This window comes from Botryllus schlosseri, chromosome 15 (assembly GCF_051294905.1).
Source record: "Botryllus schlosseri isolate E-star chromosome 15, Bs_hap1, whole genome shotgun sequence".
Taxonomy (NCBI): Eukaryota; Metazoa; Chordata; class Ascidiacea; order Stolidobranchia; family Styelidae; genus Botryllus; species Botryllus schlosseri.
The window spans coordinates 18,328,178-18,343,910 of NC_137250.1; the positions used below are offsets into that span (position 1 = coordinate 18,328,178).

At 38.6% G+C, this 15,733-nt stretch overlaps 1 protein-coding gene across 1 annotated transcript; it reads left to right on the plus strand.

The window, feature by feature from the left end:
• Positions 1–3,130: 3,130 nt before the first annotated feature.
• On the plus strand, positions 3,131–15,534 carry LOC145457912 (START domain-containing protein 10-like). Its single transcript, XM_080336206.1, has 8 exons — positions 3,131–3,829; positions 4,954–5,101; positions 6,587–6,705; positions 7,033–7,150; positions 7,655–7,707; positions 10,418–10,551; positions 12,118–12,213; positions 14,432–15,534. Exons 1-8 carry the CDS (start codon positions 3,671–3,673, stop codon positions 14,454–14,456), a joined length of 852 nt encoding a protein of 283 aa, XP_080192332.1. The 5' UTR covers positions 3,131–3,670; the 3' UTR covers positions 14,457–15,534.
• The last annotated feature ends 199 nt before the right edge of the window (positions 15,535–15,733 follow it).

A 15,733-nucleotide genomic window follows, 5' to 3' on the forward strand; every position in this document is an offset into this window, starting at 1 on the left:
ACAAGAGTAATTATTGACTCTACAGAAATCCCAATTGAGAAGCCATCTGACATCCATGCACAGTCCATTACATTCTCAACTTACAAGAATAGGAATACCATGAAAGTATTAATAGGTATTACACCCAAGGGTGCTGTTTCCTTCATAAGTGACTGCTATGGTGGATCCGTTAGTGACCGCAGCATTATTGAGGAATCTACTTTGCTGGCCGACGCCAGAACAATGTTTGAAAAAGGCGACAGTATCATGGCTGATAAAGGATTCCTAGTGCAAGATTTGTTTGCACCATTCGATGTAAAAATCAACACCCCTACTTTGATGAAAGGCATGACTCGGCTCTCTCAGGAACAGCGGCTAGATGATTGCGCGATCTCCTCAAAACGTGTGCACGTTGAAAGGGTTATTGGTTATGCAAAGACATTCAAAATCATTTATAATGTATTGCCTTACAATCTCCTGCATTTGGGAAATGAAATAGTCTTTATCTGCTTCATGATAGTAAATTTTAGGAAAGGCATAGTTTGATATAACAGCGTTTGATGCTTTTATTAATTTGTGTTTGATTAAGTAGAGTTGGTCAGTGTTGATGATTGTTTACTCTCAGTAATGCATGGATGTTCTTATTTCCACTTTAATATTAGATCCCGCCATAATAAACCTAAATATCACTCTTTTGGATATGATGACTGTACTGAGCGCGTATTACTACCTAGACGCAAGTTGGATTTTAATTTACTAAACGAGATACAAGAAAACTCCCAATATATAGGTAATTAAAATGTAGCCAACATAATCACCAGAAAGTAACATGGAATTTGGAAATAACAATAATCAACACAACGGCAGAAACAGCTTTAGCTCGGAAAAATATTTTATTAATGCCACATTGCATTCAGCAGTTTTTCATCTTGCGGTGATGCAATCTTGACCACCAAAAAAGGACTCCAATACATTTCGTAGAAATTTTGCAGCTTGGGAATCATAAATTTGGTAACAAATTCTGGGTCAAACTCTATATACTCAATGTGGACATCACGAAATGTATATATTACAAAATAACACAGTTTTTTCTCAGTGCAAGCCATTTGGCCTTGTACTTGGGCATACCATTTATGATTTTTCTTCAAATGATAGCCATCTGCGGCAGTCACCAAATATGGAAAAAGTTTTCCGGGTGTTATTAGCTCATCCCTTGCCGTGTAGGGGCACTTGACCTCCAACACACTATCAGGGAGAACCAGACCATCAGGTGTTGCTGCAATATATGGAAATTCTGGATGTATTATGAGTCCAGACCTCGAGGTTTTTCGACCGGACAAATGGGAGAAGGCATCTATCGCGGCTGTTTCATACGAACTCCCATGTATAATGGCATGTGATCTTAAATCACTATTGTTGTACATCGATTCGCACAATTTCCACATGTCACGTCGATCAGTAGCGGATAGGATTTCTCCAAATCTTGATGCTGTTAAGCGCCACTTCCTTTCAAAATACCACCGAGGGGATTGACGTTGCTTGATTGTCGCCTCAAATATTTCTACAGCTTTCTCTGGTGGGCACTTAAAATTTATCAACATAATTGGGATTAAGCATTGACGTGAGAAATATCATACTTACAGCAAGAGCTTGATCAATGCAGTACTCCCCGAATGGCCTTTCTAAATAATGGTGATCAATCATTGCAGCATGCATGTCTGCTCTCTCAAATATATATTTGAAAGATATCGCTGTTCCTGAGGTCTTGCAATGATTGATTGTCTTGCTACGTACAAAGTCGGTGAATTTGCTATTGGAAGAGTTTTCATTCGGCGAAATTGAGTTCCCAAAAATGTCACTGATTTTGTAAGTTTTACCTAAATGAAAACATACGAAAGTTATTAACCTTCATGTATATAAACTATAAAGTAATACCTGAACTTCTTTGAGAAGGATGATGGAACGTTTGCGATGTTTCTGTGCATGCCTTTGAAATTTGAACAGTCTTTGACTGCTTATAGTCCAGCAACATCAGAGCAAGACATGATAAATGCTTGCAAGTTGCATTTGGACCGCTTCCTCCTGGGCATTCACATTCACTGAACAGGAGTTCCCCACTGTTCTTACAACATATCTTGCTCCAATAACTGACATGCCTCTTCATCGATGCTTTAACAATGGCAGTGAAATAGTGTAAAGTCTCAATCAATAAAGCTGAGCAGGCCTTCACGCACATCCCTTCTAACATCACTTTTCCTTTTTCCAACGATTTCACTGTCTTTGATCCTTCCTTTCTCCCAAATTTAATAAAATACGCCTCAATAGAGCATCCTGAGAGTGGTGGAATTAATTCAAAATTCACTGGTTCATAACCAAATTTGGGCCACTCTAGTAACTCTGTACTCCTGACGTACGACGCTCTACCAAAATCATCATTCCTGTCATAAGCGAGCAGCCTGCAATGCAAAAAGTAACATTGATCCAGAGTGTCATTACCAGTTGGAAAATCCATAGCTTCTCAACTTACGTAGCAGCCTCTAGAGGCAAGCTCACATGCTACAGCTTAGTTCGGTCTTAATCTGCACTTTTTCAAATATAGTTGCGTATTGCACCATGTAACTAAATGAACTTAGATTGTACCATTCTCACGGCGTCATATCTGATCAAAACTAGCTCTATATACAACCACATGTATAAATAAATGACTTTCATAACTACCTTTCTATAAGTTCCGCTTTCCTGCCACATGTCCGAGCATTCCTAATGCCCAGCTCTTTTTTGAGATCGTGCACCGTCCATGAAGAATAATCCGTCGACATTTTCTATTGCAATAGCCACAAGCTAGCTAGGATATCAAAATACAACAAATGAAGACGACGTTTATATTGGTATCCACTGTAAACAGTGGATCACTAGGACGAGGTTCTGGCGCCCCCAAGTGTATGAATGTCTCCCATTTTGTGGTTTTGTGTGCGGCAGTTACGACCCTGCATCCGATAGGGGGAAGCATAGCTTCGCATTATATAAACACCTTGTTTGGATTCTGTTTATTGCGAAACGTCATAATATTATGCGCCAGCGCCAATCGCACAGCGCCGGGAATAAGGAATTGTTAAGAAGTGAGAAGTTAAAAAGTGATTGAGTTGAATTGACGTGTTTCCAAGATACTGGTTGATTGTTTTTTATGTAACTTGAGTAGTATTGATTGTAATACCATTCGATAGCATACCTTGAAATTACAGTACACAGAGAATAAATGCGCTGGCAATGCTACCTCACAGACATGCTACGTATACGATACAGTCGCCCCGGAATATTGTAGGAATATTGGGCTCTACCGTGTGAATTGATCTGCAGCTGATGGGAAAATAATGAAATTTGCTCACCGCCTACCGAGACAAGGCTTATTTTGCTTCACATTACTATACTCATGCGCGTGATGTATTTTAGTTGATAGCATGAATCGAAATGAATAAACTTAGCGTTGTTGAATGTGTGTCTAAAGTTGACTATACGTACGGAGTTAATAATGTGTTTGTAGTGTTTAGTGGTGTATCTTGAAAATGTCCAGGTCTGGCAGATAGGCCTATTATATCTTGATATTATATATCATTTTAGTGTAAGCCTAAATTTGACTTGAGCCGAGTGCACCAATCTGAGATTTAAGATCAACATTGAGGGATATAATAGAATGGGCGACGCCGATGTGGTTTTACCAGCTGACGACCGAAGCTTTGATGAATTCAAGCACTTATGCAAGGAAGATAAAGGATGGCAAGAAGTTTATAGTAAAAAGGGCATCCGTGTCTGCACCAAGGCGTTATCAAATTCCGACATTAAATTGATGAGGGTAAGTGTATTGATTTTATTTTTGTGCCCATTCTTATATTTAATCCTATTTATTTAAGTTTGCATGATCGCAACAATGTTTGGTATTTAGTATAACTGTATTTGCATATCGTTTTTGATACCGTATTTGAATGTACGTTCCCTGTTTTATATTTATATTTTAAATGGCCAGTTTTAAATATTAAATTCATGTTTATTTGTTTCATATTCGCAAGGCAAGTGTCCCATCACCACGACTGACCTATCGATCTCGCTTCCCATGACATGCCGCCCTATTTATTGTCGCTTTCTTTTTCTATACTATCTTCTTTACTTTCATTCAGTGTGCATGCCTCCTCTTAACATCGCCTAGGCCAAGGTGGGTGTCAGATTCCATAGACTGCTCCTTGTCGCTTCGACACCTTCCTGTCTTTTCATTGTATCGCATTTTTTTGTGGTGTATTGAACTGATAAAATTGCTAATCAACCAATGATGATGATGATGATCTTCTAACAAATGTGTAGGCCTACTGTTCTTCCACATAGCTGGCATATGAAATTTTTGAGTACCGCACCTGAAATCATACCCATTCCAACGCCTGTGATCCAGGTGGGTGTAATCAAAGACGGCTCGACACCATTTCCAACCTCGTCCCCGCCCCCTTTTAAATACCCTTATTTTTCTCTTGAAAAGAGTAATCTGCTTATCCCCTGATCCCCTGTTCTGAATGCATTCCCATGTTGCTCACATTGTTTCTTGACTCTGTTGTTGTATAATATCTTTTTAAGCCTAATTAACCATTCCGCATAATAGATTATACCTGCATAATCAGTAATCAGTTATCACTAGAGTGCCGAAATTTGTTTGTGATCCTTGTTACGTTGACATTTGCACATATAAATTTAACACGATTAATCTATTAGTATATACTTAGAACATAATCTGTTTTCAATGTACACCGCCTCTCCCCTCTTTTGTATCTTCTTACCCTCTTTTCCCTCGGCTGGCTATGGGCCTGCTGTAGCACAGCTATTGCATAACACGGTTTATTGTGGTCTTATATTCCGAAGCAAATTGCAGTTTGAGTTGAATATGCTAATCAGATTGCTGCTGAGATACTATTACAATCGAATTCATCTATTCAGGCTTCTTCCACGTTTGCTGATGTGAGCGCAGCCACTGTGTTTGATGTTGTACATGATACCGACTACCGAAGACAGTGGGATAAAGACATGATAGAAATGATGGATATCTGCAAGTTATGTGTGAATAATTCTGTCGGATACTATGCAGGTGCGATTCTGTGTTATAATTACCAGGTAGCTACTATGGTTGTTAAAACTTTGGTGACTATTCGATAAATTGTTAGGTGGGCTAAAAATGCTCAATTCCAAACTAGTGGCCTACATGTGAAGCTAGTAGCTAGTAGCTGAAAATTTTAAATTTAAAGTAAAAAAAATTGAAAAAATGTCACTGCCTGCTACGCAATCGTTCAGATTTCTACAAAATCGATGCAAGACAAATTTGACACAATTTCAACCCGTGGAAGTTGAGTTATTTGAGTTTTTCAATAATAATTCTGGGATTAGTTTTGCAAGTCCAAAATTTTCAACTGCGATAACTTCGCTTCTACCGATTGGAAGTGAGCAAAAATTGTTCTGCTTTAGACGACTTAACAGTTTCATGGGGTTGACGATAAAATTTGAAAAAAAATCCATTTTTATAAAAAAAATCAAAATTTTCAAACTCATAGCCTCACATCTACCAGTTGGTGTGTAACGCTTTTTTAACCAGTGACCTCGAATTTTGATCAAATCGCCGCAAAAAGCTAAATGAATAAAAAATATTATTGAAGTAGCCCTGCTAGGTCAATGTCGTTGATTTTCGAGGATTTGAACGTGAAAAATGTGTCTCGCTGAGCTGTGTGTGAAAATTAATACTCTCAAAGACAGATGGAGAGATTAATGTGTATGTAGTATGTGTAATAAAGAACATGTTTTACATCACATTGGGAAATTTGTTTTTAAATGTTATCTCAAAAGTGCTGGGTATTTGTACTGTGCCAAGTGCCGGTGTTGCAAGTTGAGCATTAATTTACTGTTGCCAGTACGAATTTATGATATATTCATACTTTACCTTATGGTTATTTGGCATGAACTTCATCATTTTGTTACGCTAATAATTAATGATTGTTGAGTTAAAAACACTCTTATTATTTCAAATGGTCTCGACTCTCTGGTGTTTAGGATGCTGATTTGCCATTGAGAGGATTGAATGCTTGATATTCATGTCTTTAGGGAATTATAAACTAATGCCTCATTATCCCACTGGGTATTTTGACTCTTCTGTATTCCTTGATAGGTGTCAGAATATTTTGTCAGATTTAATCATCCTTGATCCTGTAGCCTAGTTAATTCCTTGTTTTGAGTGATGACCCTATACAATTTCACTCCTGGCTTTAATACAGTGAGACTGTAAAATCGGTTTGAACCTGGTTCAACAAGGTGGATTAATCAATACTTATCTCTTGATACTGGTATTCAGATTGATTATTTGGTCGCTATTATCTTCATTTGTCTCCTGATGCAATTCTAATCTCCGATTCTAATTGTCTATAATTATGAATGATATCTTGATATTATAATACATATTATGTAGCCTACAATAAGTACTATGTATCATTTGTTTCAAGTAGGGTATTATTCCATAATTATTGATTACTTGTATGGCATGCTATTATGGAATGTATGAACTGTTATAGTTTCATTTTTTCTGCAGTGAAATGTCCAACCCCTATCAAAAACAGAGACTGTGTTTTTCTATGCTCGTGGATCGCTTATCCCAATATGAGAGACCCTGTGGAATATATCATGATCAACAGATCTGTGAGCCACAAGGTAAATCGTGTATTTGAGTACTGTAATCATGAATTGAGTCCTTGAAGTTTTACGTGCAACTCCATACAATCAATGCATGCCTAGCTTAAGGCTTCATATGCTGTCTTGATACACTATTTATGTAACTTGAGGCTGTTGTTTTCCTTGCTATTATGCCTTACTTCATAACAGGATGTGTCTCAGACTCTGAATAAGACTTCTGTTTTGTGATTTTCATATGGCATCATTTAAAGGACTTCTTTGCGTACGATCTAGATACAATATCTGTATACTTTCTCATGAATGCAGTAGCAGTCTTCCAGCTATTCTTTTTTGGCTTGTTCTCAGGACTATCCTCCAAAGAGTGGCATGGTTCGTGCAATATCAATTCTGACAGGGTATCATATAAAGCCACTTCCAGGCGGCAAGACTGAATTCACATATCTTACCCAGTTCGATCCTCGAGGTATGGCAAATTGCGTTCTTCATTCATTTTCAATGCAAATCATATGTAAAGCATATTGTTGTTAGGGTGAATGATGTGATCACCCTGTGATGACCTGGTCAGTGGTCATTGCAAAGTCATAATACCGTACTTAAAAAGCTTCATAAATCTGAATACTCTATCTAGTTAAGTTTTGTGGGGTTGAGGGATGATTTGAAGTGGGCCTGTTACAGTATGTTTAGCCTGGCTCATCAGGCAAAGTTTTGAGTATAAAGCAATGATTTTGCTTGTGTCAAACGGCCCCTAGCCCTAAGGTACATGGCCAAATTGAGGTATACTATTGTGGTATCGTACATCGTAGCAAAACTACGCGGCTCGAAAGATACTAAATATAATTTCACTTTACTGTATATAAGTAATCACAGGATTAATTCAATTTGCAATTTGCTGCTATAAAGTTCTCTGTTCCTCACCTACGTTTCTTCAGCTTTGAGATTGGTACGGTAATGCTAGTTTTATTTTTAGGGTCACTACCAAAGTGGGTTGTTAACACAATAACACAGCTTTTTACGCCTAAGGTAAGATTCTCGTTTTATTTTATGCAGGCTACAGGTATAGATTTCTTGACATTGCCAGCAGATTAATGCTGGCAGTTGTATTGGCAATTTCACAATTTTCACATGATGAAAGCTTGTAGTTTATGTCAATCGTCTTATCCCAAGGTGATGATCTACGTTTGTGCTATAATGTTCTACGTTGCCCCAAATACCATTAATAATTCTAAGCCTGTGTGAGAAGCTGCTGGTGTTTTCATTACATTAGGGAAGATGTGTCTGATTTGAGTAAACTCCCACAACGGTCTAATAGTATTTTTTGTATTTTGCGTTAGCAAGCGTGCGACTTCACTAAAAAGGGGAATGTATCAAAGTTTATCCCACTTGGTCCATCTTGGCATTGTGATGAATAATTTAGAACTTTTATTACTTTGTAGTTTATTTTCGCCTTGCGTAATCCGATTCCTGACTACTGTACCTTATCACTTTGCCCGTGCTTTACAGTTATAAAATGCGATGGTTTATTCAGGTGTTATTATATTTTGGCACTAACTTTTGTTCCATACTCTTGATCTTAATTTTGTACTGCCAAGTTGTGCCATGTAATGACACATCTTACAGGCAATTTTCAAGTAAAAATGGACAAAGGCTCTAGTCTTGATATATAGGCTACTTTAAACACAGATAAAAATACGATATTGCTCACTGGTGTGAAGAGGTGTGAATATAAATTCATCGGCAGATAGGGTTGTTGGAATATGCCAATTTGCGCATTCAAGAACATGGTCATAAATAGCATCTCTGTGTCCATTTATTCATCAATCAATACTGCACGGCAAGGCTATGGCTTATATTACCATATAGTACGTGTCCAGTAACTGCTACAGCCGTTATTGAATATAATTACCTCACCGTGGTTGCCAACAGCGTCTAGTTTTGTCATATGTCAGCTACCCCTTGTCATTGACTCTATGCGACCGTGTCGTTGAAATCAATAGCCGTCGGATACGCTCGGTTTGGTTTGAAAGCGGGTAAACTGATGTGTTGTAAGCTTGCCATTTTTAAGACGCTGGTATTTACGGACTGGTAAATTGGCATGTTGTGAGATTTTATGTAATATCGTACCCACGGCGGGCCAATACTAGTTGTGGCCATTTCATGATTGTGAAAGCTGACATCACTATGAACAAAATATTCTTGAGCACATTTATTGTGGGTAACTTAGTGCATTCATCTTCAGTAAGGGGCCAAAGCGCAACGTCGTGGTGTGTCTAAGCTGCGATTTGTTGGAAAATGGCTTTATTATCAGGCAAAGTAAATATTTGTACAACATGTCATTGTAAACGCATCAGTTCCTTGAAAGATGACACGCCTTCGTGCCTATTGGTTTGGTTGGGCGGAATTTATGTTGCGCTGTCCACGTGGCCTGATTCATCGACAGCTGACTGTTTTGTTCCGCTGCTATTGTCGGTGATTTCACTGATATTTCCATTGAGAAATCGGCCGGATATATGATATTTCCTTAGTATGTGTTTGCATTCGGACTATTGAAATGAAATTGAAGCATCATTTTTTGTTAATTTTTTTCACAGAAGGCCTATGCGCAATGTAATGCGCAATATTAAGATGTTTGTGGTGAATGGAATGATGAATCTGGAACACTCAAAATCATGAAAATCTCCGAACTTTTGCTCCTGTTCAGGAAGCGCCCACGGGTTCAAGACAAATGTCTAGACCTGCCCTACGGCACATTTGACTGCAGATACACTCTCTTGATACACGTCTTGCGCTATCCTGAGATATTTCTCATCCGCTTTCAACTGTCGTATACAATACCTCTTAACTGGGTAATCGACTGATCATAGTCTTTTCTAGGTCTGCATACCCACAGTGCAAATACGTCTTGCCCTCCGTATACTTTTCTAAGAGCACCTGCTACTATTGCGCATGATTGTATTTGACACAATTTTAAACTCAGACTTCTTCTGCATTATGCACGATTTACGTTCAGCTCATAATGACTGCGTTGCTCTCAGAATTTCGTTTTTGAGAAGTTTCTCGGAAGTCATAACCATCCACGCCATCAAACTAGGCGTTGGGAATGGAAATATTCTGGATATTCTTTTTCATGATTTTTGATATGGCGATAAGAGGGGGCGCGGAAATTTCCACTATAATCAAGGGTGGCGTGTCAATACAGATTGAGAACTACTAGTCTAGATTGAATATTATCATTGGAAATGTTATTTGTTATGCCTCTTGAGGTTGTATTGGATTGGATTTTCAAGTAGCTATCAGGGCCCGCTGTATTCATCAGCAACATTGTAAGGTCACTGGTGTCCCAACAGAGATGAGCATAATAACGGTGGTACATTGGCGAAAACTGTAAAATTTATCTTGAAATTGAATATCATCTTTTGATTCTGCTAGCATTTGGGACAACTCCATTTGTAATTGGGCATATATCACAAAACTACTTCTACTTCAACAGCATTAACAATTACTTCGGCAGTTTGTTAAGACGGTTGCTGTAATGTGGATATACTAATAAACTAACTTAGGAATCTTACTGATAGTGTTAACAATGTTACAACCACAACAGCCGGAAAATCATAAATATGGGACACTGTGCAGACAGTGATACATGATATTGTGCGCATAGTTGTTCCTTGAAGCTATCGTGCTGATACATATAGATAGGATTGATTGTGAAGTAAGCCGCCGACCATTTCAGGCTATCCAGAGGATTCACAAAGCTGCGAAGAGGTATCCTGGTTGGAAAGCCAAGCACAATCTGCATCACAAGCCATGGCTGTTTCCAGAGCAAAACCGACTGCCGACCGCCGATATGTCAAAGCTGTCTTCGAGGTTTGGATTATTTGGATTTTGGATGGTGGTTACGGATTAGCGTTCGGCCTCTGACTAGATGAATGGCGTTATCACCTATAGTGTTTTTGAAGCCACTTTTGATTCTGGCCTGTGCATCCAACTTTATTCCGGCTTGGACATCCGTTCACTTCACTGCAAATACTGATGTCAATTTATGTTCATTTGGTAAACTTGTGTGATATGTCTGTCTTCTTGAAATTTGAAGGTAGCTCGATGCGTATTTGGGTCTCTTTTGTCCAATGCTGAAGATGAAACACAGTGCTCTTTGTTTTGTTGCAAAGCTTGGTCCATTTTCAATAGTTCGCACTGTCCTTTTTTACTGGGGTTTCAACAGCACTATGTTAGTCCTACCTAAAACACGCTGATCTATGTCCCCCTCCCATATGTTGATCAACACAAATTCTGTGGGTGGCCCGTAGCATACCTTCTACTTCACGCATTCCCATTACTACTGTATAGACATCTTGTACAGGATCTGTAAAAAATTACATACACACTAACATATCCCATGCAAAGAAGACTTTTACTTTATCTTATAACTTGAGGGAATTTTGTCATTCAATTACTTCCACCGATTTTCGAGCGAAATCAGTTGGGTTACTTGTAAATTTTGAAACCTTGTAAGTTTGGCACAATTCATTTGAGTGAGATTGTAATATGTACGTAATGTGGCCCCTTCATTTTTGCAAGTTATAAAACCTATAGCCATCCTCTGCAGTGATCAATCCTGCAGAACTAATTGATCTTGCATACAAAACACATAGTCGGATAATGTAGGTGGGGGTAATTCTCAAGCAAATGCAGTTGGACTTTACTTTGATAGTTGCACTGACGATTATAATCAAGCAAAATATTGTGACTTTCCAGATTGTTACTACCAGTACTCGAAGGTACTGTAATTACTGACACATGCACTCCCTTTTTGTGACACCCAATATTCCAAATCTGCATTTCTTCGTGTATCTGCCTCGAGAGACTCTGTTTTATGTTGATCTACAAATAGTTGTGCCCCTTTTTGAGCTTGGGTTGCAGTTACGGTCGCACAAGATATGTATTCAAAATAAGAATTTTGTTCAGTTTCGTGGCGAGCCGCTGTAATAATAATCCGATTTCTTTGATTTATCCACTAATAATTCATGAGTGAGTTTGTTGCATTCCCTGGTGATATGAATGCGATCTTCAATAATTATCTTTAGATATATATAATGAGTGTTATGGTCCTGTTTTCGAGCCTGCTTTGAGAATGAATAGCTGTTTCACGGTGAAATTGAGGGTCACGATTAGGCCTGTCGAATATTCTGTTCAATCGTCGGAATTTATTATGCGGCTGTCGAGGCTTATTCAAAATTTTGTCACCGAGAAGATGCCTCACGCAGCTGAAAGACGCTGGAGGGATCAATAATTTCATTTCCGTCAAACTAGGATGGACGTTATCGTGTTTCGGCGTGTTGATAATTGCTTTAAGGGCCTGCTGAATTTCGTATAATATTAAGTATTTATTTCACTGGCGTGTGTTTTTGTGACGGTGCTCTTACGATATGACAGCGTGGATCTTGTTGACGTTATTGACGAGAGTGGACTAACTGCGGCAGGCAACAACAATTTCAGTGACTCGGACTCTGATGATTCGGACAAGACCAAGTAAACGTTCTATTGTTTTCGTAATCATGTACTTAAGTACTTTGGCGAAGTACCTCATGTTATTCTGTATTTCCGCTCTAAAGTTCTGTAGTCGTTGGTGTGTTATTCAACGTTTTACTTTTGAAGAATCTTCACTTATTTTTTGCACTTTGATTTTGTAAAGTCAAGCGTAGTGGAGCGATACGCTTCCATCACTTTATGAAGGAAATTGTCGTAAGAACCTTATGATATGGCCCCCGTATCAAGGTAACTGAATATAATTCCGAAGAATGTACTATCTATTCGTGTGGCTAGATATTTTATGTCAGTCGCAAAGATAGATCTTGCCGCCTTGGATAAACTGCTCAAAGTATGTGACCCTTTGATCAAATCTACTTTTTAAAACTGCATACTCAGGACTTTTCAGACCTTACTTTTTTACTTTCACTTGAAGTAGTTTTAATGTACGGATTACTTCTACTTGAGTAGCAATGCTGACTACTTTGCCCACATCTGCCTGTTTTGGCTCTTGTCACACTGGCCCAGAGGCGGGCTACTTCTTCAGTCGGCCGGCCTGATATGGGAAAATGAAGTGCTTGCGGGCCGGAATCCTGAATCGATACATTAATCGCGTATTTATCCACCAAATCAAGGAATTAATCGTATTTGATGTAAACTTTGTGTTTAAAGCAGGGTGTCAAACTCAAATTGGGTCTCGGGCCGGACTCAAACCGTCAACTCTTTCACCGGCCTGACCCACAACTGATTCCAAAATGTTACCTCATGCCCCTGATTTTCACTCGAATACTTTATTATCAGGCATATATACATGAGAGTATGTTACATTTTAATCATATCATGGATCATATGGGTTCTATTCTAGCCATACCTTTGTTCGCAAACAGTGGAATTGACAAATTGCGATGATTGGCCGGTCGAGTATAGTTATGAATCTCTAAAACAGGTGCTAAAGACGATAAAAGTTGATATATTTCTATGCTTCCTTTTTAGTCATAATCTGTGAGGAATACAAAAGATTTTAATGTAAACGCGGGCATTGTGATTTGATTTGGTTTATTATATTCTATTAAATCGCGATTCAGGTTACTCTGGAGGCCGGGTGCCTTTTGGGTCAGAAGCTATAGGCTGCAGCAGTGCGACCACAGATATTTGAATTATTAGTTTGTGTATTATCTATTTAGCATGCATATAACGGTTATGCATTGGAGTTTTTGCTTCTGTGAATAACTGGATTTAGTCCATTTTCCATCAAGCCCTGAACTGAGTGCGCAATCTTTAGCTTCCTTATAATTGGGTGTCAATGTCAACGACTTTTTTCTATTGGTAACTAAAGTGAAGCCGTAACACCGCGGTCGGACGTTTTTAATGTGGCCTATGAACATGCTCAACATTTGCTGTGTGGAGGGAGTATTTATTGGAAGCATTTCCTACAAAAAATCACCACACTTGTTACAAATGCTGTGCTGGATAATATGAACATTTTTCAATCCACTCAGAATTGCTTCATGGGCCGGATGAAATCGTCTGACAGGCAGGATGTTTGACACCCCTGGTTTAAAGCATAGAGACCAAAAACAGCATTTAATGAATTCAATGTACCGGTACTTCAATAGCTGTTGAAGTCAATGAGACATTTGTGGTGGATCAAAGTTGTCAACAAGTTCTGCTGCATGTCAGACGCAGACGCAGAAACCCTTAGTAGAGTCTTATGTGAACATCAGTTTGATTGGAAAACAACTTTGTCATGTTAGTGTTGAATGGTCGAAAATGTTTGCTTGTAACTATATGTAGACCCGCGGGTCACATTATCATGGGAAACTGTCTGAAGGCCGCTCAAAATCCCATCGCGGCCCGGACCGTATTTTGCCTGTCTTAACCTATTGCAATCCTGGTTAATTAACATATGACTAATCCACAAACAGTGGATGTGATATTTTCGCATCCATTCTATAAGCATTACAACATTCTGTCTTTTACTTAACGAGAGATGGTGTCGGACCTGAAAAGGTTTTGTTTCGTGTACAAATAAAATATACCATTGAGATGCACTTATGACCTCCGCATGCATACATATGTGAATTAGACACCTAACTAATCTTGAGACGTAGTTTCTTTTTTCGGGTTACTGCAAGCCTCCGGTTTTATCACCAACGCGAATTCTATCTAGCCTGATATAACTGTTCTCGTTTTGCTTACCGAGTCCGTTCATGCTTTGCAGGAAAACAAAGAAATCGAGCCGTTGATGTCTTAATTACGGAAGTAAGTGGTGAGCAATATGCAAGGTCATCGTGGTCAGCTGGATGAGGTCGATACTTTTGCCTGTGATTTCAGAGGACTTATTCCCATCTCACTCGCGATTGCTGTGATATGGGACTGTTTCGAAATGCAAACCTTTTGGTAGACCCTACCGGTATGGGTAGTTGCTATATCGCCGTTTTGCACATAGCTGTGTTTGTGAGATTAAAATCTGAAAAATTAATCTATAATTAATATATTTGCACGTTTTAAAAGAAGGACATTTTGTAACTAGTGTGCTGCGACGTGAAGCCATGACTTTGTTTCGTTGCTGAGAATTGTCGTATATTGATTTCTTAAAACTTTTACCCCTAAATGAAATTCTTTGGTATTTTTAGTCTGCAAGTGCAGATTTGGAGAAATAGTCTGTTGGAGTAATCGTTGTTCGTCACGTTACCTGATATAATCAAAGTTCTGTTTAGTAGCGACATGAAATGCAATAGAAGATGTTCAAATCGTATACTGATTGCCTTCACTTCTAACTTATTATAAGCTAGCAAATCAATTCCATCCTATATCCGGAGTTCTTATGCTCGAGAATTATGTAGCGTCGCTTAAATTATAGCTCACTTGTAGCAATTTAATTACTATTTTCCTGTGGCTACAACGCAAGCGTGTAGCGGTGCGGTGTGCAATGTTTTTCACAAAGTACTGTTACGTTGATAGTTGCTTAAATCATTGTCGAAGGTTCAACTGCCGCTCGATCGACTCTTATTAAATCCTAGATTAGCTGTATTACCAATCATGAGTAAATCCTTACTTTGGTTCCGCTTGCATTCCACTCATGGTACAGCTGTCGTGTTTTTATTGGAATCTAAATATTCACTGTTTTAATGTGAGATGACTTCAACTCTTTTTCTCTTTTCCATGCAATATTTAATTTGTATAGCGTAGATAGATGTTTAACACGGTGTAGATTTTTAATTTTTGTACAGTGCACCTGTCTTGTAGTCGTTCTAATGTTTTGCTTCCTGTAAGCAAAGAATTGAGCACTCTATTTAATAAAGATTTCTGACTTGCGTGCTACAGTGTCTGTGTGGAGTTTAGCTAGGTCATATTCTGGCGTTACTGACAACTATGTTCGCCTGTATCACGAGTTGGTCCGTTTGAGTACGAATGTACGTTTGGCCCACGGTTGAAGTAGGGTTACCATATTTTGGAATCGGGCAAGGAGGACACTTTTTCAAAATTTTCAAACTTAGAATCCCAGAGGAAAATCTTGAAA

Bases quoted from the DNA above. Each gene is read 5' to 3' on its own strand.
- LOC145457912 (XM_080336206.1), top strand. From the start codon at position 3,671: ATGGGCGACGCCGATGTGGTTTTACCAGCTGACGACCGAAGCTTTGAT. The intron at 5,102-6,586 runs GTGCGATTCTGT...TTTTTTCTGCAG, and splicing joins TTCTGTCGGATACTATGCAG to TGAAATGTCCAACCCCTATC. The intron at 6,706-7,032 runs GTAAATCGTGTA...GCTTGTTCTCAG, and splicing joins ACAGATCTGTGAGCCACAAG to GACTATCCTCCAAAGAGTGG.